Source organism: Canis lupus, chromosome 2, assembly GCF_011100685.1.
Source record: "Canis lupus familiaris isolate Mischka breed German Shepherd chromosome 2, alternate assembly UU_Cfam_GSD_1.0, whole genome shotgun sequence".
NCBI classification, from domain to species: domain Eukaryota; kingdom Metazoa; phylum Chordata; class Mammalia; order Carnivora; family Canidae; genus Canis; species Canis lupus.
In genome coordinates this window covers 81055969-81079170 of record NC_049223.1, presented here as the reverse complement: position 1 = coordinate 81079170, position 23202 = coordinate 81055969, and the positions used below count along the sequence as shown (strand labels likewise).

Genomic DNA, 23202 nt, shown 5'->3' with positions numbered 1-23202 from the left:
TCCCGAGCACGCGGCAGGGGGCGTGGGACCGCTCGGGCGGTCGGAAGCGACCCCGCTCCGTGCCACCCGCCTGGGTGTGGCCCCAAGCCGGCCTGGAGACGCGGCGACCTCCCCCACCTCCCCCATGCCCTCCCTCTGCGCGGCCCCCCCGTCCTCCCGGGGGCACCGTGTCCCCTGGGGCTCGGTGGGGGGGTGCGGGCGGGGCAGGCCGGGTCGCCCCCCGCCCCCGCCCCCGCCGGCCCCCTCACCTCGCGACACGCAGGAGCCCATCACGGGGCCGCGGGGCCGGGCCGCTGCGCCTCGGGTGCGTCGGGCCGCGGGGCGCTCATGTCTCCGCGGGGCCGGGGCTCAGGCGCGGCGCCGGCGCGGCGGGCGGGCAGGGGCAGGGGCCGGGGCAGGGGCCGGGGCAGGGGCTGGGGCCGGGGCCGGGGCTCCGCTCGTCGTCCCTGCCGCCGCCGCCTCCCGCGCTGCGCCCGCTCCAGCCAGCCGCGGGCAGCACGGAGGGCGGGGGGGCCCGGGGGAGCGCTCGCCCCGAGCCCCGGAGCCCGAGCCGCGCGCAGCCGCCCCGCCCCTTCCCCGGCCCCCGGCGCCGCCCGCCGCGCGCACCTGTGGCCGCAGCCCGGGCTCGGGGGCGGGGTCAGCGGGGGGGGACCAGGGAGGGGGTGGGGTCAGCCCGGCTCTGGGGGCAGGAGGGGAGGGGCGGGGGGGACCGGGTGGGGGTGGGGTCAGCGGGGCTGGGGGGACCGGGAGGGGGAGGGGCGGGGTCCGCGGGGCGGGGGCGGGACTTGGGGCGGTGCGCGGAGCGGCGCAGTGAGGACCGCTAGGGGGAGGGAGCTACGGCTGGGGGAGAGGGGAGGGACCCCCCTGACCCCCTCTCCTCGCCACCTGCTGACGGGGTTGAAGGTCGGGAAGGGGACCGAGAGGGGTGCGCGGAGATTCCAGCACTTGCGGCCCCACGTACACAACCTTAGTTTAACAACCAGGACCCAGGGCCACCTGGTGGCTCAGCGGTTGAGCGTCGGCTCAGGGCGTGACCCGAGGATCCGGGATCGAGTCCCGCACCGGGCCCCCTGCACGGAGCCCGCTTCTCCCTCTGCCTGTGTCTCTGCCTCTCTCTCTCTCTCTCTCTGTGCCTCTCATGAATAAATAAATAAAATCTTTAAGGAATAAATAGCAACCGGGGCCCTGGGTCCCCTGTCTCGTGGGGCAACAGGGGCTCACTCTATCACTCAGGCACACACCTGTAAGCACACTCTCCCACGTGTACCACGCACTCGTGCACACTCACATACACTAGCACACTCGCACAGCCATGCGCATTCACCTGTACACATGGTCACTCCCGTGCACGCACATTCAGCTCCTGAGCCGACCTTCCCGTGCACAAGCACAGCAGCCACTTGCACATCATCTCCCTCCATCTTTACACCTGCACCTGCCTGTGCACCTTCTACAGCTGAGGAAGCCAGGTTTCTTGGATCCCCCCAAAAAATCTGGTGAAAATAAAAATAAAAAATAAAAAATAAAAAACTGGTGATGGCCCTGGGCAGGGTTTTGAGGAATGAATAAGGTTTGAGGCAGGAGTAGGAGGCCCCCAGCAGGGCAGCATCTGAGGGGCCGGTGGACTGCCAGGGGGTGGGGGCGGGCACTGACCCAGGCCTCTTCCCCTCTCTGAGGTAGGGTTCAGGTCGGGAGTGGCTCTAGCCACGGCTGCCAGCAGACCTGGTGTGACAGCTGGCTCAGCTCACATATAGCTGTGTGACCTTGGGCAAGTTGCCTCACCTCCCTGAGCCTGTTTTTTCATCTGTTAACCGTGAGGGGGGATGGATAATCTCACCTCACAGTATTGCTGTAAGGATTAGTAAGAAACATATGCAAAATGAGACATAGTAGGTCCTTAGGGCTGAAAATAAATAACAGCGACGGTGGACACGGATAGGATGTATTATTACATCACCAAGCTCCGCTACACCTACTGGAAGCCTAAAGAGCCTCCATTCCATGAATATGTGTGAAGCACCTACTATGTGCGGGTGTGAAGAAGAGAGATGTGCCAGCCCTAGAGTCTGTGCCGTGTTCAGCCACATATGCTCAGAGACCCCCATGCTCTCCCCCGCTCAGAGCAGCCCCACCCCAAGTCTGGCGTAGGGGAGGAGAGCCCTGAAGGGACAGTATGTCCAGATCCCCCGGGACGCCCAGGTGCCTTGCACAGTGCCAGGTGTGTGCCTGTCCTTGTGTGGAACAGGAAAGAACAAAAGGGGTCCTTCCTGTGTGGCCCAGGGTTGCAGGGGGCAAGGTGTCCTTTCTCTTCTTCCTGTGGTGGGGTGACTGGACTTGGCTTGGAAGGATGGCTCTGACTCACCATGACGCAGGACGCTGGTCACAGCTGATGATGTTCCCAGCTGGCAGCCTAGCAGCTGGGGGGGGGGGGGGACCGGGAGGGGGACCCCAGCAGAGAACAGGGCAGTTCACAGGGGAGAGGATGCCCACTGTGCCCCTTGCAGCCCAAGACAGGGATAGGTGGATGAGGCTGGGCAGTGGCCCCACCCACGGTCCCCTGCTCACAGTCCCAGAAAAGGGGCCAGGGCGGGGTGAGGTGGCTCTGGCTCTCCTGCCTCTGGCATTCATGCTGGGCAGCAATCTTCTCATTGTACAGACCGGCGCTCAGAGAGGGTCAAGGGCTTGCCCAAGGTCACACAACAAAGGGATACGGATTCAAGCCCAGGTGTCCTGCCTGTCAGCCCAACGGGGCACTAACTAAAGACCGGGCCTTGCAAGGGTGGGCAGCTCCCCCTTGCACGCCCACATTCACCTTCCCAGCCCTTGGAATTCTGCTGAAGCGGATGATTCCCAGATTCCCGGACAGCTCTAAGATGTGTGGTTGCCCTTCCCCAAGGGCAAGCTGTCCTTTCCCAGATGGGCCCACAGTCCATCTGCCCTGTGACCTTCTATTACCTTCCCCAGTGCCCTCCTTGCTCCACGTATCTATGGGGGGGGGGAGAGATAGGAGCCCCCGTGGGGGAGGGGACCAGAGGAGGGAGTGCCCAGGTGGTGCCCTGAATCCAATTCTCCCATCATGACTTTGGGGATCCTGTGGCCTGCCCTGAGTGCCTGGCCCTGCGCTGGGCGCTGGAGCGTGGCAAGCGGATGCTTCAGGGCCTGACAGGGAGAGATCAATCAACCGACTCAGTCTAGGCCCAGGCACTCCCCAGGGGAGGGGGGGAAGGCATGGCTTGGGGGGAGCCAGGTGCATAAATAGCTTGGGTCAGTGTAGACACTGGTGCATCCTCACATCAGCTGAGTTGCTTCTGCCAAAGGTCGTGGGGTTGGCTTCAAGGAGTTCATGACCCTGCAATGGGAATTTGAAGGTTGAGCAGGACACGGGCAGGCAGACAGGGAGGGGCGCTCTGTGTGACAAAGGTACGGAGACAGCTCCGGGAGGCTGGGGGGTGTCCCGGGGACTGGAGGATCTGATGTCTGGGGGGCCAGTGGGAGACGACAGGACTTCTGGCTGGGGTTGCCCATCTCCAGGTCTCAACCATCTCAGTATTGGTTTCTCAGGAAAGAGGAACCAGAGCTGATAAGCAGAAAGAACAGTATTGGAAGCCCAGCAGATCTGGGTTGGACTCCTGTGTTTAGAACAGTAGTACATGGTAGATGCTCAGTAGGTATTTGTTGACTGAATGACAGAAAATGAGACCTGTTCAAGGTCACATATCTAGAAACCGATCATGGCCAGGACTGACTGGATGCAACTCTTCCTTCATCCAGCAAACGTTCATTGAGCACCTGCCGTGTGCCCGGCACTGCATGGCACTGCTTAAGCATAAATGAGACAGCCGAGGTTCCTGTTCACTGGGGGAGAGAGAAGAGCTGGGGGGAGGTAGGGTATGGATCCAGTAATGACCCAGGCGTGGGGCCTTCCCAGGAAGCCTGAGAAAGAAGGCCCCAGGCTGACCTCAAAATGAGCCCACTCTCAGCGCCAGGCTCCCACCTGAGGGCTGCTAGCTGGAGTGGGGTGACAGGCCCACATGCCGGACGAGGTAGGATAGGGAGAGAGAGAAAGAAGGGTGGGCCCCCTGTCTGATAGGGGAGGCAAAGTTCTATGTCTGACAGAGGAGAAAGCCCCCGGGCCAGACGCTGGGGAGGGACACTGGGAAGAGACCAGCCCCTACCCTGGAGAAGCTTCCAGCCTGGTGAGTCAACAGTTCCACTAAATTCAACTCAAAAGTGCCTCTCGAGGGCCTGGTCCACAGTGGCTGCCTCGCGGCGGGATCCCTTTCTCAGGGTTGGGAGGTTGGTCCTCTGAGTCTGGGGTGCTGGATCTCTGCAGGCAGGTAGGAGGCTCCTGTCGTTAGGACCCAGACTCGGAAGATGCCTTTCCGGGCCCTGTGTGTCGTGGGAGATGGCCACCAGGGGGCGGCCCGACACAGCGTCATTCTTGACTACTTTCATTCTTTGCTCCCTCCCTTGGCCGACTGACCCAGAAAGTACCACGCTGGCAACTCAGACCCAGACAATGTGGAAGGTTGTGCATGGCGCGACCTGGACGAAGGTGCCCAGCTGAGGGTGGAGGGCACTGAAATCCTGCCCATGCTCTGGTCAGCAAGCCCTGAGCTCCGGCACGGGCTGTGTCTGCCCCCATGGAGGGTGCCTTTGTCTTAACACAAAGTGCCAAGCTGTGCGCCACAGGGCTGTATCCACCCGGATGGGCACAAAGTCTCCGGATAGGCTAGCGACACTCTGGAGCCCAGACATCACCTGGTCCTAACTCCCACCATGCAGATGTGGCAACTGAGACCCAGGGAAAGAACCCAGGCTAGTTAGGAGCAGAGCAGGGACTGAACCCCACAGCCAGTGGAACTTCCTGCTCCACCTGGAGGGTTGGGGTGCCAGGTGCTCCCTCTGGAGACCAGGCTGTGCCTAAGAAAGAGGACCACAGGCTGACCTCAGAATATGTCCATTCTGGAGTGGGGTGACTGGTCAGAGTCACTCCCCCTACTCCACGTCCCCCTAGACAAGCTGGACTAGGTGTACTAGGTGGGATAAGGAGAGAGAAAGGTGAGCCTCCAGTGTGATGGAGGAGACACAGCCACTGTGCTGGGCATGGGAGAGACTAGAGCAAGGCCACATCCTGCCCTGGAGAAGCTTCCAGCCTGTGAGTGAACAGGTGGTAGGGTGTCCTTAGCACTTGGACAGATATCCCTCAGCTCCTCCCTGGGGAGCATTTCTTGTGTCATCACAGGCCCGTCCTCAGTATGGGAGAGCCCGCTGACCCAGGTGGGGCCTGGGGGCAGTTTCAGATTTTTTTTTAAGATTTTTATTTATTTATCATGACAGACACAGAGAGGAGACAGAGAGGCAGAGACACAGGCAGAGGGAGAAGCAGGCTCCACGCAGGGAGCCCGACATAGGACTCGATCCCGGGTCTCCAGGATCAGGCCCTGGACTGAAGGCGGCGCTAAACCACAGGGTCACCAGGGCTGCCCAGTTTCAGGTATTTGGGTTGATAACAGTAACAACATAATTAGGTGCCAGTGGCTGTGCTTACAGACCTTACAGGTCCTGTTCTGTTAATCCTCCCAGTAACCCCTAGGAGTGGGTCCAAGTCGTGGCCACACTGGGGAAGCCCTTAGACTCCCCGTTTCCTCTCTATCTTGACCTCTGGGGTGACTCCGAGCCTCATAACTCCTGGGGATGGACAGCATCCCCTCCATTCCTGCTTCTTGATGTTTGCACAAGCTCTGTACCCACTTTGATCAGTCCTTGTCACACATGTCCCTCAAGTCTCACCACACACGTCTTTCCTGTTTCTTTTTTTTTTTTAAGATTTTATTCATTTATTCATGAGAGACAGAGAGAGAGGCAGAGACACAGGCAGAGGGAGAAGCAGGCTCCACACAGGGAGCCCGACGTGGGACTCGATCCCGGGTCTCCAGGATTATACCCTGGGCTGAAGGCGGCACTAAACCGCAGAGCCACCGGGGCTGCCCCGTCTTTCCTGTTTCAGTCCCTCATTCATCAAATATCAATCGAATTGGTGCCTGCAATGTGCTGTCTGCCCGAACAATGGGATACAGTTGAGAGCAATCAGACAAGTGTCACCTGTCTCGGACATTAGAGTAGTTGTCAGCAAACTATGATCCTTGGGGCAAATCTGGCCCTTGGCCTGTTTTGTAAATAAAGTTTTATTGAAATATATCCATGCTCATTTGTTAACTTATCATCTATGTCTTTTTTTAAAAAGATTTTATTTATTTATTTATTCATGGGAGACACACAGAGAGAGGCAGAGACACAGGCAGAGGGAGAAGCAGGCTCCACGCAGGGAGCCCGACATGGGACTTGATCCCGGGTCTCTGGAATCACACCCTGGACTGAAGGTGGCACTAAACCGCTGAGCCACCTGGGCTGCCTTTATCATCTATGCCTCACCTTTTTCTTTTTTAAAGATTTTATGTATGTATTTGAGAGAGAGAGAGAGAGCACCAACAGTGGACAAGGAGAAAGAAGGCTGCCCATTCTGCAGGGAGCCCGATGCCGGGCTTGATCCCAGGACCCTGAGATCATGACCTGAGCTGAAGACAGACACGTAACTGACTGAGCCACCCAGGAGCCCCTGAAGATTTTTTTAGAAGTAATCTCTACACCCGACGTGGGGCTCGAGCTCAAAACCCCAAGATCAAGAGTTACAGGCTCCACTGACTGAGCCGGCCGGCGCCCCGTGGCTGCTTCACCTTCCGAGAGCAGAGCTGAGTAGTCCAACCGACACGGTATGGCCCCCACAGCTGGAAATAGGGTCTGGCCTCTTGATGCGGGACAAGCTTGCCGACACCTAACTCAGAGTCTGGCAGAGAAGATAAATATTAACAAGTCGCTAAAATAAATGCACATGTTGCCGAATTGTGAGAAGCGCCAAGCAGGGCCCAACGGGCAGGAATTGGGAGGTAGGGTTAGACTGGCCACCACTTCTCACCTTCACCCAGAGCGGGACGTGGGATGGGTGCCGGCCCACCCACCCACCCTCTGGAAGGTTAAGTTTTGGATGGGAGGGGCCTCCGGGTGCTTATGCCCACCGAGGCGAGGGTCCTGCTGATGCCTGCGGCTTGGACCACTGCCCTCGTCATTATCAGGCCTCGCCTGGCCTCAAGGCTTCCATGTCCTTCATCTCCTGGTCTCCAGGGAGGCGGTAAGGGCAGGAAGTACTGTTCCTTTTACAAATGGGACAACAGGCTTCTTATGGTTTTTTTTTTTTTTTAATCTTATTTATTTATTCATGAGAGACACAGAGAGAGGCAGAGACACAGGCAGAGGGAGAGGCAGACTCCCTGCGGGGAGTCTGATGCTGGACTCGATCCCAGGACCCCAGGGTCACGCCCTGAGCCGATGCTCAACCTCTGGGCCCCCCAGGCATCCCGAGGCTCCTTATGTTTAATGACTTGGCCAACCCCTGGTGAACTGCAGGCAGAGATCTCGATGTCCTGGGAGAGTCCTGGACCGTATTTAGGACATAGGCTTCTGGCCCAGGACTCATGTGAACAAGTCTGCTCCCCTCTGGGCCTCAGTCCGTTCACCTGCAACCGAGAGGGCTGGAGCAACAAACTTATGAGCTCTTTTCTGGGTCTGCCAGCAGCACGCCGGGGCTCGCCCAGTCCCTCTCCAGGCCTCGGTTTGCTTCTGTAAAGTGGGGAGAGGAATGCTCCAGCTGGTCCCAGGGAGATCACAGATGGGAAAGTGCTTTGAGCTCAGAGGAAGAAAGGCGCTCTATAAAGCCAGGGGGTTATTAGGGTGATGGGATCAGGCCCGGGAGGACAGGGCCAGGCCCCGGGGCAGCCTTTGGTCTGCCCAGCAGAGGGCACTGTGGGGAGGCTCAGTGGGATCCCCAGCTGGAATGCCTTTGTTCCTTCCAGAACAGGGACCCAGGCCCTACTGTGTGCCAAGCCTGCAGAGCCGAGTATGGCGACATGGTCGTGAATGAATGGAACCCGCGATGCTCCCAGGCTCGGGGTGGGAGGAGGGGACAGGAACAGACAGGTCTTGTCACAGAGATGGGAGCCACGGTGGTAGGGACCAGGCAGGCACTGTGACCCCCTTTGCTGAGGGCTCAAGGGAACCTGGGAGGGGTCATCCAGCCTGAATCCCAGGTGGGAGGTCTGTGCTAGAGAGTCAGAGGCCTAACACGGAGCGCGGAAACATGGGAGAGGCCTGGGTTCAAACCCCTTTCCCGGCAACTTACTTCACCTCTCTGGGCCTCATGTTTCTCACTTGTAAAATGGGAATAGTGACAGCACCTACGTCACAGAGCTGTCGTGAGGGTCCCACTGGGTAGACACCTCTGGAACACTCTAGAGCAGGGCCTGACCCGTGAGAGTTCCTTAAATGTTGCTGCGGTGACCCCAGGTTCATGGTTTGGCTGTTGGCTACTGAAGCCATGAGGGGCTTGTGCCCACTCTGGGGGAGGATGATGGGGACCGGGCTGAGGACGGGCCACCTGGAGAAGACAGGAGAGGACGCATGGCCTGACAGATTGGGGGGGCGGGGGTGCAGAGTTGAGGGAGGGCACAGTGAGGCCAGGATGGAGTCTGGCAGAGGAAAGAGCAGCCAAGCCCCCGTGGAGCCCCAAACTCCCTCTCCAAGTTGCCTGTCGAGCCCCCTCAACTGCGTGCCTTGGCCACATCCCCGGGCCCCACTGAGCCTCAGTCTCCTTCTGTGTAAAATGGGAGACTAACTCTGGCATCGGGGGGCTTCAAAGATTCTCCAAGCCCTGGCCTGGCTCTGGGAGGAGGGTAAAGCCCCCCCCCATTATCTTCTAGTGTGCCCCCCACCCCATCCCCAGCCCCATGAGTGTCTGCGACCAACCTGCTCTGTCCCCATAGTCACCCAGGCATCCTCTTTAGAAACCAGCAGCAGAGGAAAACCCCTAAAACAAACACAGCACAGCTGGTCTCCCCTGCCCGCCCTGCCCCACCCTGCCCTGCCTTCCTGGCCCTAGACAGGCAGGGGGAAAATCGCACTTCGGGAAAGGGTTTTTCCCAGTGGGTGGGGGCAGCATCCAGCTCATAATGGAGATGACAAGAGGGCCCCGAAGATCCCCCGAGGTGTCAACTGGTGCTGTTCCCGCAGGTAGGACAGTGGGCATCACCATCCCCTGGTAAGCTGGTTAAACAACATGCAGATTCCAGAACCCTGCTGTGGCCTCCCTACCCTGCACCCTCAGGTCCCGATTCCCTGGCCTGCTGAGGAGCTGGCTGGGGGAGGAGGCCTGCTGGGGGGGCCAGAAGCCAACTTGGGGTGGGCTGGGAGGAAGTGGGCTCCTGGGCTCTGTGTGAGGATGGGGGATGCGTCCAGCAGGCTGGGAGGCCCAGAAGGTAGCAAGAGGGAAATGAGAGGGTCAGAAGTTCAGGAGAAAAAAAAAAAGAAAGAAAGAAAAGAAAAGAAGCAGGGGCTCCTGACTGGGTTAGTTGGTGGAACGTGTGACTCTTAATCTTGGGGTTGTGAGTTCAAGCCCCATGTTGGGTGTAGAGATTAATTAGCAACACAATCTTTAGGGGAAAAAAAAAGGAGAAGAGGAGGAGAGGACACAGGTCAAAGACACACACAGGGATGGCAAGCAAATCCCCCCCAAAAAAGAAATTCTTAGGATTTTCACCTTACTGGGTGACTGTCCTTATGCAGTGTCCCTTTTTGTCCTCACCACCAGCCTAGGGAGTGGGGATCGCAGGGCCACATGTGCATAGGACGCAGGCTCAGAGAGGCAAAGCTGGGGTTTCGAATCCCCAGGGCCTAAGAGCATGGAGGGGAGGGGCAGCACCCTGAGGTCAGATGAGGATGGGTCAGCAGGGACTTTGTCAAGGGCTACTTCCTTTGGGGACCTTGAGCTTCAGAGCAGAGCTCCTGGGACGCCTCCGTGGCCTGGGGAAGGGAGCAGGGTGGAAGTCACAGCTGAGCAGGAGCAAGGTCAGGCCTTCTGCTCCTGGAGGTGGGCGGTGGGCAGTCATCAGTGTTCGCCAGGCCTTGGAGACTGACCGGGAGGAGCTGGGCGACATGGCTGCAGGGACAGTGGCCACCTCTCCTCCCCTCTAGGGGAGCCATGGTGTCTTGCTGGAAGCATCCAGGCCCTGCCATCTCCCCGGTTCTCACTTAACCCGTATGGTGCCCGGACCCACGGCAGAGTCGGGCAAGGAGGCTCTGGGTGCTTATCTGAGTCCAAGGAAATGCCACTGTGGGGAGTGTAGCCACTTGTCCTGTCCCCGCCACTGAGAGGACTTGGAGCTGAAAAGAGATTACCCAGGCTGAGGGTGGTAGTGTGGTCGAGGCAGATGGGTGGGGAAACCAGAGCAAAACTCTGTAGGACCTCAGGCCCCCAGCACGGAGAAGCAGGCTCCCTGCAGGGAGCCCGATGCGAGACTCGATCCCAGGGCCCTGGGATCACGCCACGAGCCGAAGGCAGATGTTCAACCACTGAGCCACCCAGCTGCCCCGTCAGGTGATTCTTGCTCCCAAACTGGCTGACTCCTTCCCAGGCCAGCCCTGCAGGCCATTTCTGCACCGACCCCCCCCCCCCCGCACCCCTATCTCTCTCCTTGCTACCTCTTTCTTCCCCCATTATCAGCGCCTCTCCCCACGATGCCCGCAGCCTCCTCCACCGCCAGCTGGGGCAGCAGGCCTGGAACACTCCTCTCTCCCGGCAGCTGGGCCGGGCGCCTCCTGGGGCGGGGGCTGCAGGGGGAGGCGGCGATGGGGAGAGCAGGTCTCTGAGCAGGAGATGGGAGGCTGGACAGACAAGGAAGAGTCCACCTGTAGCCAAGGGGCTTAACGTGCCCCGCACTGCCCCGACCTTGCTTACAGGTGGCCGTGAGGACCAGGGGTGCTGCACCTGGCACGGAGCAAGCGCTCAAGGAAAGTTCGCCCTTATCATTGGAGACGGCCTCTCGTGACCTTGTCTCACCCCCTTATTTCTCACCGGAGAAACCGAGACTCCGAGAGGGTGTGGGTTCTGTCTCGGGCACACAGCGCTCAGAGCCAGCTGGGCTGGCGCCTCCCCGGGGTGGGTCCCTTGGGGCGGGCTCCATTGTGCTCTCCCCAGCAGGAAAGCGCTGTGCTCAGCAGCCTGGGCAGCGGGAGAGGAGGAACTCGTTTGGCTACGTGACTGGCAGGCCCTGGAGGCTGAGCCGGGCCCGGCACCATGAGAACAAGCTGCCGAGGGCCGCCTGGGCAGGGCCCGTGGGGTGGGCACCAGGGTAGAGATCTCCCTGCCCCGAGAGGGCGAAGGAGGGCGGCTGCAGCCTCGCTCGGGGATGGTGCCTGTGCCCCAAACCTACCTGCGAGGGAGCAGCGGGAGGCTTCCCTGCTCCCCTGACACGGGGAGGAGCGGGCATGTGGGCAGCGGGGCCAGTGGGTGTGCAGAGCGCCCGGGGTGATTTGCACAGGCTCACCCCTGCTCATCAGTGCGGCCTACAGGAATCTGGGTGGCCGTCCAGGAGGGCAGGAGGATTCGGCCCTGCCCACGGGCAGCTGGCTCGCAGGGGGCCCGGGTGCCCACGGACGCAAGGCCCAAGGGAGAGGCATTGGGCCTCTGCCAGAAATGCCCGACCTGGAGCAAGGTGGAGTCCCTGTCTGGGCCTCAGCTCCCCTCGGGGACTCATGGAAGGAACCGCGGAGTCCCTCACTGCTAGAGGAGGCCCAGGGCCGACTCAGGGCATGGCCAGTCACCACAAGGAGAGCACTGAATGCCGAGCCAGCGGTCAGGATTCATCGGGAGGCCAAGTGGGGCCACTGCGGGTTTCGGCACAGGGGAGGCGAGTGGTCAGCTGAGGCTGCCGAGAGGGAGCCGACTGGAGGCCGGAAGGCCAGAGAGGAAGCCCCAGCTTGGGCAGCAGTGGGGACCTGAGGGGCCAGGCTTAATGGAAGCCGAGCAGATGAATTAGAGGTGCAGATACCAGTGGGCTGCCTGGGGTCATTCCTGGCTCCTCCTCCTGCCAGATGAAGTACTGACATGAATGGGGGGCTAAACCCCTTGTATCTTCTTTGAACATAAAACAGAGCAAGCCTGGTACAGGGTCAGAGCAGAATGCCTCCCTGCCTCTCTCGGGACACCCCAGCACCGAAGGCCCCCGGCAGGGGGGTGCCCAGAGCCAGGCACTGGGGCACGAAATAGCAGGGAACACCACTCAGTGGGGAGGCGGAGCTGTCACCTGGACCCCAGAAGGGCTGATGGGGAAGCAGGTGACCCCCCAGGGGGCCCAGCAGTAACCCTGTGAGCTGGGGGGTAGCAGGCGGTGGACAGAACCTCAGTGGGGGACGGGGCGAACCTGGACGCCAGTCAGTGTCACTAGGGGAGCCGCTCCTCAGCCCTGAGCTGTTGCTTAAGGGAAGACCCTGCCTGGATGAGAAATCCCCCGTGATTGGCGGTGAGCTGTGCCCTTAAACTTCTCCTGCAAGCTGCCACACACCCAGGCCACAACACCGCCTCGCTCCATCTCTGAGAGAGGGGACACCCCAGCTCACCGCCAGTCTCCCTCGGACTCTCAGTAAGCCCCAGTTTCCTCATCTGTGAAAGGGGGCTGTGCTGGTGCCTGCCTCAGAGGGCTGATGGGAGGCAAAATTAAGCCATGTGCAAGGAGGCGTGGCGGGTACAAAGTGTGCCACACAGATACAACCTGCCCATTATGCAGAAGAGGAAAACTGAGGTGAAAGGGATGGGCCCATGATCATCCGGCAATTCTAACCATACAACTCCCCAGCTTGGCTTCTCTGCGGGGTGATGGCTGGTGTGCGAGGAAATGGGTGGGGGTGGGGGGCTGCGTGCAGGATCCTTATGCCCTTCACTTGGTATGAAGGAGAGGGGATCCAGCCCCCGCACCCCAGCCCTCTCCCCCATCTGTCCTGGCCTGACTCCCCACCCCTGCCAAAGGAAGGCCGTGAGACAGATCAGGCCAGCAGCCCCAGCCCCATAAGCATCCCTTTCTGACTCCAGCATCCCTCGTTGGGCTGTAACGACTCTCTTGGCTCTAACCCCAATGCTTCCCACTTTACCAACAGCCTGTTTCTTCCCCCACCTGCCTTCTGGGCTGGCAAACGGCAGCCACTCTTACTGAGACACTCTGCAGCCCAGTGATGTGGAAGGGAGGTCACTAACCCCTTCTTCAAGGCCTCATCCCCTCTGGCCCAGGGGTGTCCGAAGCTCTACCCGCCAACCTCCGGCGAGAGGACCTGCTGTCCCTCAGACTCAGAGGAGTTGCTGCTGGCCCAAGAGAGAAATCAGGCAGAGAGGGAAATCAGACATCTGGTTCGAAGCAAGGGGCCAGGATCATCCTCCTCTGGCTCCCCTTCCCCGGCCCAAATCCAACCGGGCTGGAGCATTGAATGCCGACAGGAGCCAGGCAGGAGCTAGCCGATGTCTCCTGGCACACCTGGCCAGGTGAGAAGGCAGTGAAGCCAAGAGCCAGCTCATCGCTTGGGTGTAAACAGCAGCCAGTGGGGAGTTGGCAGCCGCCTCCTCTGCCCTTTCCCCAGCCCCCTCCCCGTGAGCCCTGCCCAGGGGAAAAAGGGTGTCCCAACTTGTTGGAGGAGTTTCCATCCCACACCTGTGCCCATACTGGGTGGGTGTGTGGGGTTGGCTGAAGGGGGCCCACAGAGGGTCTTTGTCCTCCAGACCCGCCCCCTGGCTTCTCTTCCCCCCGGTGCTGGGAAGGCGCCAGGGTTCTTGGAATGCCGCGGCCCCCATCTCATCCAAGCCATCTCAGATGCCTCGGCCGCTCATTCCCAGGGCCCACGCCAGCAGAGCCGAGCAAGGGCAGTCAGGCCCTGAAGGAGGACCCCCTTGGTTCCCGTTCCCACCAGCTGAGAGCTATGTCCCTTGGAAGAAAGGGTGCAGCGCCAAGGTTTCCAGAAGTCTGAAGACAACAAATCTCCCCCTGAGCACTTAGACCCTATGGCCTGGACTTTGCAGACATGATCTGGGAGACGGGTATTGCTGTCTCGGCCTTAAAGATGGGGAAGTAAGGCTGGTTGCATGAGAGCCTGGGCTCTGCCTTGATTGCCCCTGTCTCCCCGGTGCCTGGCACACAGCGAGAGCTCAAGGTGTGCTTGTGGAACAGATGAATGAGGCTCGGCCCACGTAAGTGCCCGGGCCAGGTTCACATGGCCAGAAAGTCGCTCAACTGGGACCCAGGTTAGTTTGAATCCTCAAGTCAGGCTTTTTTCAAGATCCACGCACCAAGGCGGGGGTATCACACATGCACACGTGAATCTGCACACACACCCCCGCTGTCAGATCCGGCCCACGCACATATACACAGCTCCGCACGCAGCCCTCAGCTGGGAGCCCCCACCTGCCATACCACTCAGACCCGTGTAAGGGGCCCTCCCCCCCATTATGGGCACACAAACTTCCTTCTGTGCTGGCCTCTCACGCCCTCCTGTCACCACCCCTTCCTCCACGCCTGGAGAAGGCAGGATGGAGCATGCCCTCGTCCACCCCCACAGCCTTGGCACCCTCTCTGCCTCCCCAGGCCCCAAGAACCACATTTGCACCATTGCTCTGGAGGAGGCTGGGAGCTACAGAACACCCCTGTTGGGTGAACACCCCCCACCCCAACAGACCTGCTTGGGACCAGCCAGGGCCTTGGGTCCCTGGGCAACAGGGGCAGGGGACTCACTCTCCAAAACAGGCTGTACATGGACGGGGCTGTCCCCGTCCTGCTTCCCCGCCAATGAAGGCCTCGCAAGGCAGGGGTGGTCGGGGAGGCAGGAACCCCACGAAGTACAGATGGCACATGCCAAACTGTGCTCGAGACTCTCCACACAGTCTATTGAACCTTCCAGCAACCCTGAGGGACAGGCACTCTTTTATCGTAGGTGCCAATATTATTCCCATTTTCTGGAGGGGTAAATTGAACCCCAGAGAGTTAAGGCACTTGCCCGAGGTCCCCAGTCCCTGGCAGACAACAGGTGTTTGTTAGATATTTGTCAAGTGGATGAAGCTACAAGAGGGGAAGTGAGTCGTCCAAGAGCATGAATAAAATCAGGCTTTGAACCGCGGGCCTGACTCCAAAGCCTCTTGGCTTCCCTGCAGAGCTTCCTCTGTAGCCTTGGGACAGACAGACATTTACCCCTCACGGGCACCCTGTGTGACGTGCCAGCTTTCCAGGGCTCCGTGCTGTCTCCTTTCACATGGAGAAAGAGAAAAACAGCCCCTGACAGCCTGGCCCTCCCCGTGAGGCCCTGGTGTGCTCCTGTGAACACAAGCAATTTCACAGATCACCAACATCAGACAAGGCCACCCAATGACCTTGATGGATCAAGACAAAGACAAGACCACTCGGTAATCGTGCCTGAACACAGACAAAAATGAACATGGTCCAAACCACAAAAATGACCAGACGTCCCTCTATCTGGCTAAATGAGTGATAGCTGCTTCTTTGCCAAACACAGCTTTAGCCTCAGTTCGTTCCTCTTCCTTTCCAGATTAGAGTGATTGAGACACCGGGTCACAGAATACCACTGTTCCCTGACTGCGGCCAGCGCAGAGCGAGCCTCCAGGCCCCTGGAGTCCTCCCCAGGAGCACCTGTCACCAGCCCAGACCCCTTACTGGGCCAGCTCCCTCTGCTGGCACCCCACACCTTCCTGAGGGCTGTGACTCCCCCTCACCTGGACGGTGAGCCCAACTTTGTTCAGGTGTGTTTCCGATGGTCTCTGGCTGGAAAGCATCGGCAGAGTCTTAGCACAAATGAGCGAGATGTGTTTGTTCAGCCCATTTTGTTGATGCCTCCGGAGCTGCGGGCCAGGAAAGTGTCAGCCTCCGTTGAAGCATGACGGGGAGCGAGGGGAGCCCACAATCTCCCTCGGTCCCCAGGAGGCCACGTTTCAGGCTCTAGGGGCTGGGGAATGGTTGATTCCCACAGCACCTGCAGCCTCATCCACCACAGCCCAGATGTGAGTCTTGAAGCCACCCCCAACCGCCACCACCGGGGCTGGGCATCAGGCCTCTGTGTGGGATGATCAGAGGGGGCCGTGAGCACTGGGCCAGGAGTCGGAGTCCTGGGTTCAGGTCTTGCCTCTGCTTCTCATTTGCCATGTGGCCTGAGCCTCAGTTTCCCTATCTGGATAATAGGTTGGGGTGGGGCCAAGTGGATTTAATGACGAGGGGACCTCTCCCCAGCTAGAATCACTCACCCAGCTCGGTGCTATAAACCAGGACAGAAGCCTAATCCCGCTCAGCTCCTGGCTCCCTGGGTTAACCAGCTCTTCCCTCCCAGGCTTGATGTTGGAGGGGCCCAGGGAGCAGGTGAGGGACTGGAGTCCTCTTTGTCCCCAGTCGTTAGAATCCTGGCTGGGTAGGGAATGGTATCAGTTGGAACCATTCCTGAGGGTTCAGGGCTCAGTGTCCCCGCACCCTGTCCCTCCTCTCCATCAGGGAGCCCGTCCAAGTCAAATAAGATGGAGCCGGAGGTTCCGCAGGAAGGGCCCCAGGGCCTGCACAGAGGACACTCTGGCAGGGGTCATCGAGGAAGACAGTCTCTGTGGCTTCATTCAGCTCCACATCCTGCTTCTCCTGAGACAAGGGGATGTGGCCTCCCTCCATCCTGCCCCAGGCAGGAGAGGAAAGGAGCCGAAGCTACACTTGAGGAAAGAGCCAGGGACTGGGACCTTTCCTGAAAGGAACTCTTTAGAACAGAAGGTCAAGGAAGTTTGCTTTCCCTCAAGTGTAGCCCCTTCTCTGTCCAGAAAGTGAGACAGGTGCCAACCCCCCCTCCCAGCCTCACCCACTGGCTCTTCCTCCCCACTCCTGATTCACCAGCACCTCTCGGCAAAGACATCTCTTCATCTGTCTGAAGACAGATTTTCATTCTGCCTGGAACGCCCTTCCTTCCCCCACCCCTGTGCTGGGTAATTGCTACACATCCTTCAAGCCTCAGTTTAAGTATTATTTCCTCTTGGAGGCCTCCCCTGGTTGGATCTCCTTGCAAAGTACTCTGCTTCCCTCTCCCAACCTTGATACGGCCCGGCTGCAACCAGCCATCTATCACCCTCCTCCAGGGTAAGGGACAGCCTCTGTGTTGTCCACAGCGCAATCCCCAGGGCCTGGGGTGGGCCTGGCATACAGCGGGTGAAACATAAATGTTTGATGATGGATAAACATACAGCAATGGAGATGTGGATTCGAGGGGACCATGGCTGAGAGCAAGGGACCCTGAGCTGGGAGAGCTTCTAGTGGCAAAGCTCTGTGTGGGGCCTTGAGGTTAAGAGAGCCTGAGATGAATAGAGGAAGGGTGTCTTCTGGGCAGAGCCTGGGCAAAGGCAACAAGATGCCAGTGGGAAGTTGTGGCTTTTCGGGAGCTTCTGACTCCAGTAATGGGGGGATAGATATTTTGAACCAACCCTCTCCTGAAGACAGTCAAAATCTCCAGAGCCAATTCAAAAAGATCATCTGCCTAAAACCATCAAAGAATTAACTAGGTGGCAAAAAAGTTCCCCAGCAAGAATCTAGGAGAAGGCAAGAACCCAGGGAGGAAAGCCCAGGGTAGAAGAACACATTTGTCCCAAATGCATTTGCCAATCTGGAGGACAGGGCTTCGAATCAGAGTTGGGATCTGACAGCCTCAAGGGACGCCAGGAAGGAGGGAGGACGAAAGGTAAGCCCAGCTTTTTGTCCAAGATGGAGAGCCTGATACTCGACATCTTGAAACTGAGATATCCTCAGAATAAGGGTGAACCAGGGTGCCTGGGTGGCTCAGTCACTTAAATGTCTGCCTTTTGCTCAGGTCATGATCTCAGGTCATGATCTTAGGGTCCTGGGATTGAGCCCCGTGTCAGAGCTTCTTCCTCTCCCCCCTGCTCATGCTCTTTCTCACTATCTCTCCTTCTCTCTTAAATAAACAAATAAAATCTTTGGGGCGGGGGGGAAGGAGGGTGAACCAAAAGAAAACCAAGCCTTGAGTTCAGGCACCTGTGTGACTCGGGAAACTCAATTTTGAACTTGAATTAAAGTGGCCTTGGATTAATAGTGTCTCCAGGTGCTTGTTTGGTAGAAGCATCATTTTAGGCCTCATGTTATTTTCACAAATAATTTTTAAATACTGAGCAGAACACAAAGATAGGCAGACATACAAGGAAGTAAGACACCATGAGCAAGAATCAGCACAATTAAAAGACAACAGAAATAAGTAGTATGTAGGGACGCCTGGGTGGCTCAGTGATTGAGCATCTGCCTTTGGCTCAGATCATGCTCCTGGGATCCTGGGATCGAGTCCCGCATCAGGCTCCCCACAGGGAGCCTGCTTCTCCCTCTGCCTGTGTCTCTGCCTCTCTCTCTATATATATCTCTCATGAATAAATAAAATCTTTAAAAAAATGGAGAAGGGATTTGAATGGACACTTCTCCAAAGAAGATATGTGAATGATCAATAAGTACATGTAAAGACACTTGACATCATTAGTCATTGGAAAAATGTAAATCAAAACCACAACGAGATACCACTTCACACCCACTAAGATGGTTACAATACAAAAGAAGACATTAGCCACTTTGGCAAGGGTGTGGATAAATTGGAACCTCATACACCGCCAGTGGGAATATAAAATGGTGCAGCAGGGGGGCCTGGCTGGCTCAGTCAGAAGAGCGTGTGACTCTTGATCTCAGGGTTGTGAGTTCGAACCCTACACTGGGTGGAGAGATTACTAAAAATAAATAAATAAACAAACAAAGACATAAGTAAACTTAAAAAATAAATATGTAAAATGGTGCAGCCGCTTTGGAAAATAGTTTGACAGCACCTCACAAAGCTAACTGTGGAGTTACCATATGACCCAGCAATTCCGCTCCAGGGAAGATGCTGAAGAGAATGAAAAACATGTGTACAAAAAACTTTTTTAAAAAAGATTTTATCTGTTTATTCATGAGACACATGGAGAGAGAGGCAGAGACACAGGCAGAGGGAGAAGCAGGCTCCCCTCAGGGAGCCCGATGTGGGACCCAATCCCGGGACCCCAGGATCATGCCCTGAGTTGAAGGCAGACGCTCAACCCCTGAGCCACCCAGGCGTCCCTGTTTACAAAAAACGTGTCGCAGGTGCCTGGCTGGCTCAGCTGGTAGAGCGACTCTTGATCTCAGGGTCATGAATTCAAGTTCCACACTGGCGGTAGAGCTCACTGGAAAACAAAACAAAACAAAACAAAAAAACTCTTATACTTGGATGTTCATAACAGCATCGCTCATAAATTGCCAAAAAGTGGAAACAACCTAGGTGTCCATCAACAAATATGGCCCATCTGTACAGTGGGATATTATTCAGCCAGAAAAAATGGTTGAAGTGCTGCCACATTGGGAACAAATCTTGGTAACAGTGCGCTAAGTGGAAGAAGCCAGACACAAGGCTGCATATTGCATTTATATGAAATGTCCAGAATGGGCAAAGCTCCAGAAACAGAAAGTAGATTAGAGGTTGCAGGGGGCGGGGGGGTGTGGGGGGGTGGAGATGGGAAGTGATTCATCTTGGGGTGACGAAAAGATTCTGGAATCAGACAGTGTTGACAGCCATACAATCTTGTGAGCCTACTCAAAACCACTCAAGTGCATGTTTTCAAGAGGTGATCTTATGGTATGTCAATCATATCTCAATTGGAAAAAAAAATTCCTCAGTTAATGTTAGTTAATTTAGTTAATTTTAGTTGATATTAATGACCAATATCTGCTAAGCACTAACCACATACCAGACTTTACATGTATTAATTCACTTATTCCCTAGGTAGGTACGATTATTGTTCCATTCTACAGGGGAAAACTGAGGCAGAGAGGGGGCACTTGCAGGGGGTCACAGTAAGTGGCAGAGTCAGGATTCACACGTGGGTGTCTTTGCAGGACCGACTCTCCTTGATCATCCAAGCCAACTGGTCATTGTTCAGATCGGGAGCTTGAGGCCCAGAGAGGGACGGCAACTTGCTCAGATCACACAGCAACCCGATGACACAGCCAGGATGGGAATCCGGAGCTCCTGTCTGGGTCCCCGCAGGAGGCCCTCGGAATCAGGTGTGGGCTGGGGGTTGCCGTCAGCGGGGGTCTGTGTGTTCTAGGGGCCTCCGGAAATCCTTCGTGAGAATAAAGGTCAACGGGCAGCCCAAGTGGCTCAGTGGTTTAGCTCCACCTTCGGCCCAGGGCATGATCCTGGAGACCAGGGATCGAGTCCCGCGTCAGGCTCCCTGCATGGGGCCTGCTTCTGCCTCTGCTGTGTCTCTGCCTCTCTCAACCTCTCTCTGTGTCTCTCATGAATAAATAAATAAAGCATTAAAAAAAAAAGAATAAAGGTCAACAACAGCTCCCATTGTCGAACACTTACCACAAGCTGAGCTCAACCTTGATGCCTCATCCCAGGGAAGCCTCCCAAAGCCCTGTGTACGTCCCCAAGTGGGAAAACCGGGCGCTCGGAGAGACAACGACACTTGCCCGCGATCACACAGCTGCTGAGTGGCGATCGGCCGCGGAGATTGGCGTCTGAGATGGGACCACCGCACCCTGGGAGGGTGCAAGGCTGGCCGGGGGAGGGGAGTTCAAGCACCTCCTGGCAGGTCCAGGTCCAGGCTGCCCCTCGATGGGAGACGTGGACGATGGGAGAGGGCCCGGGGCGAGGGAAGGCCGTGTAGGGGCGCTGGGCCTGCTGCCGGCTTGACCAGAGAGCCTGGCGGAGGGGCCTGGGCTGTGCCAAGGGGTGGGGGGTGTGGTGGGTAGTGCCAGTGGCCGCCAGGCTGGGACTCGGGCTGGCAAAGGGTTCCAGGCAGCCCCTCTGGGCCCTCTCCCCATCCGCAGCCAGCAGGGGCACCCACAGCTCCCCGCTGTCCCTGCGCAGGCCGCCCTCCTGCTTGTAGCCCCTCGTGGGGGCGCTGCCAGCTGGGCCACGGAGGGATTCACCCCAATGCCAGCCCCCCCCCTCCGACCCTATCAGGGAGGTAGAGGGAGGGGCACGCCTCCTCCGCAGCTCCCAGGGGTGCCTGGGAGGGTCAACGGTGACTCAGGGCAGTGGTTGTGGCCTCAGGGCTTTGGCTGTGGTGGGGGATCCCCTGGCCGAGGAACCCCACATCCCCGAGTCTCCTCACTGTCAGAATCTGCCCACGGCGGCCTTCTCTCCCTGTAGACTTGGGCCTCCTGCTTCTCAGAACCTCGGTTCTGACCCAGCTCCGGGCCGGGGGAGAGGCGAGAGGGCCAGGGTGCAGGGCCAGGCGGAGGGAGAGATGGGGCTCTGGGTTACCAGGCTGTCAAATCTCAGCGCGTGCACTGACTGGCTGGGTCACTTTGGGCCAGTTACTTGACATCTCTGAGCCTCAGCTTCCCCGTCTGTGAAATGGGTATACCGATGGTGCCTACCTCTTAGGACTGAAATAAAGTAATATATGCAAAGAGTTCTAAGCAAAGTCCTTAAAATAGCCCCTGGCTGTTCTGAGCTCTCAGTTTTAACACCCAGTACTCAGGGTCTGGGTACTGCTGAAAGCCAAAGTCCCCAGCCTTTATGGAGCTCACAGCCAAGGGGAGGGCAGACAAATTATAATAAAGATTTGAATAAAAAAACAAAATTGTCACAATTGGGACCTAAGTGCTGGGTGGGAAACAAATAGAGGTTTATGATAGCGAGTGCAGAAGGGGGTGGCAGTGTCAGGAAAAACTGCTCTAAAGAGGGGCTGTTTGAGCGATTCTGGAGGAATGAGAAGACAAACTGCACGATGATCTGGGGAGATCCTCTTCTAATCAGGACTAACAGCAAGTGCAAAGGCCCTGAGGCAGGAACTGACTTGGCTTGCTCAGGGAATAGAGCGGAGGTGAGTATGCTGGACGACCCTGTTGGAGGGGCTGTCCTGAGTGCTATCGGATGTTTAGCTGCACCCGTGGCCTCTACCCACTGGATCCCAGGAGCACACTCCTCCAGGCATTGCCAGATGTCCTGGGGTGGGGGTGGGGGTGAGGGTGGGGGCGGTACAAAATCCCCACAGGCTGAGAGCCACTGAGTTAGGAAGAGCATGGCGGGAGGTGAGGTGGGCCAGATGCAGGGCCTGGATGATGGGTGGGCCCGTCCCGGCCTGGCCCTGCCCAGCCTCCTCCTTAACTGCAGCCTCCTGCTGCTCCCCCAGAGGAAGTCAGCCTCCTGGCCTCCCCCCCCCGTCCTGGCCCACATGCTCTCAGCGCAGACGTGGGGGGGGGCCACTCTGAGCTTTGCTCCCTCAAGGGAGACCCCCCTCTGGGATGCACGCGCAAGAGGGCCTCAGAAAACTGTCTCAGGGATGCGCGGTCTAGATGTGCAGCCCCTGGGGATCCCTGGGTGCCTCAGTGGTTTGGCGCCTGCCTTGGCCCAGGGTGTGATCCTGGAGACCCTGGATCGAGTCCCACGTCGGGCTCCCTGCATGGAGCCCGCTTCTCCCTCTGCCTGGGTCTCTACCTCTCTCTCTCTGGGTCTCTCATTAATAAATAAATAAAAATCTATTAGATGTGCAGCCCCAGACATCGGGGTTCCTCCCTCTGTCCCCCACTCGGGCCAGCAGAGCAGGGAGCCTCAGCCGAGCCCCCTCCCCTCCAGGGCTGCTCCACCCTGTGCTCTGCTCACTGGCTCCCCCTTTGTCACACCCCCATCCTCTGTCTGGGCATCTCTTGGGGCTCTCCCCGCCTCCCCACGGGGCCCACGTCCTCCATCAGCCTGTCTGTCTGTCTGTCTGTCTGCCTCCCATCCCACCGCATCCCACCCTCTGCCTCTGCTTCTGTCCTTGGACATCTCTCGGCCTTGGTCTCTTTCCCTTCTCCGGACCCTCCCCCCTCCCCCAGGCACCCGCCCCCCCCCCCCAGTCTGTCTCTCTCTCCTCTAGTGGCTCCAGTGGTTTGGACACGCTCAGCTCCCTGCTGCCCAGTGACCTCATTTCCCCACCACACGCATGCACGCAGGCACTCCGTGTCACACACGTCCCCACAGGCGCGAATGGCACACACACCAAGCACGTGCACACGCACACGCACGCACACTGCTCTCGGGCTGGGTTTGCCCGCATCTGCCCCACGCGGCCAGGTCCTGGGAGAGGGCCCTGCCTACACCCCGCGGGTCTCTGCCAAGCAGCCCCTCGGCCCCCTCCCATCAACCGCCTCCCGTCTTCCCCTGGGGCTCGGGGGCTGACTCATGGGTCCCCCCCACCCCAGGATGGACTAGCCATCTCCACTGCTCCCCACCCTC

General features: G+C 58.2%; 1 protein-coding gene across 3 annotated transcripts in view; it reads right to left on the bottom strand.

Annotated features, from left to right (window-relative positions):
* FAM131C (family with sequence similarity 131 member C) overlaps window positions 1–16315 on the bottom strand; it is a 32551-nt gene extending 16236 nt beyond the window's left edge. Inside the window, exons 1-2 of one of the 3 annotated variants that reach the window (XM_038531887.1) lie at window positions 16178–16315; window positions 15653–15778 (exon numbers count right to left, since the gene is read on the bottom strand). Coding sequence is in view for 1 of the 3 variants with exons in the window: in XM_038531885.1 (XP_038387813.1) it covers window positions 249–270 (22 nt within the window). In the remaining 2 variants the exon portion in view is untranslated. Of the gene's footprint in view, window positions 1–248; window positions 359–15652; window positions 15779–16177 lie in introns of those variants that run through there. The other 2 variants (XM_038531890.1, XM_038531885.1) reach the window with 2 other exon arrangements.
* Window positions 16316–23202: the final 6887 nt, after the last annotated feature.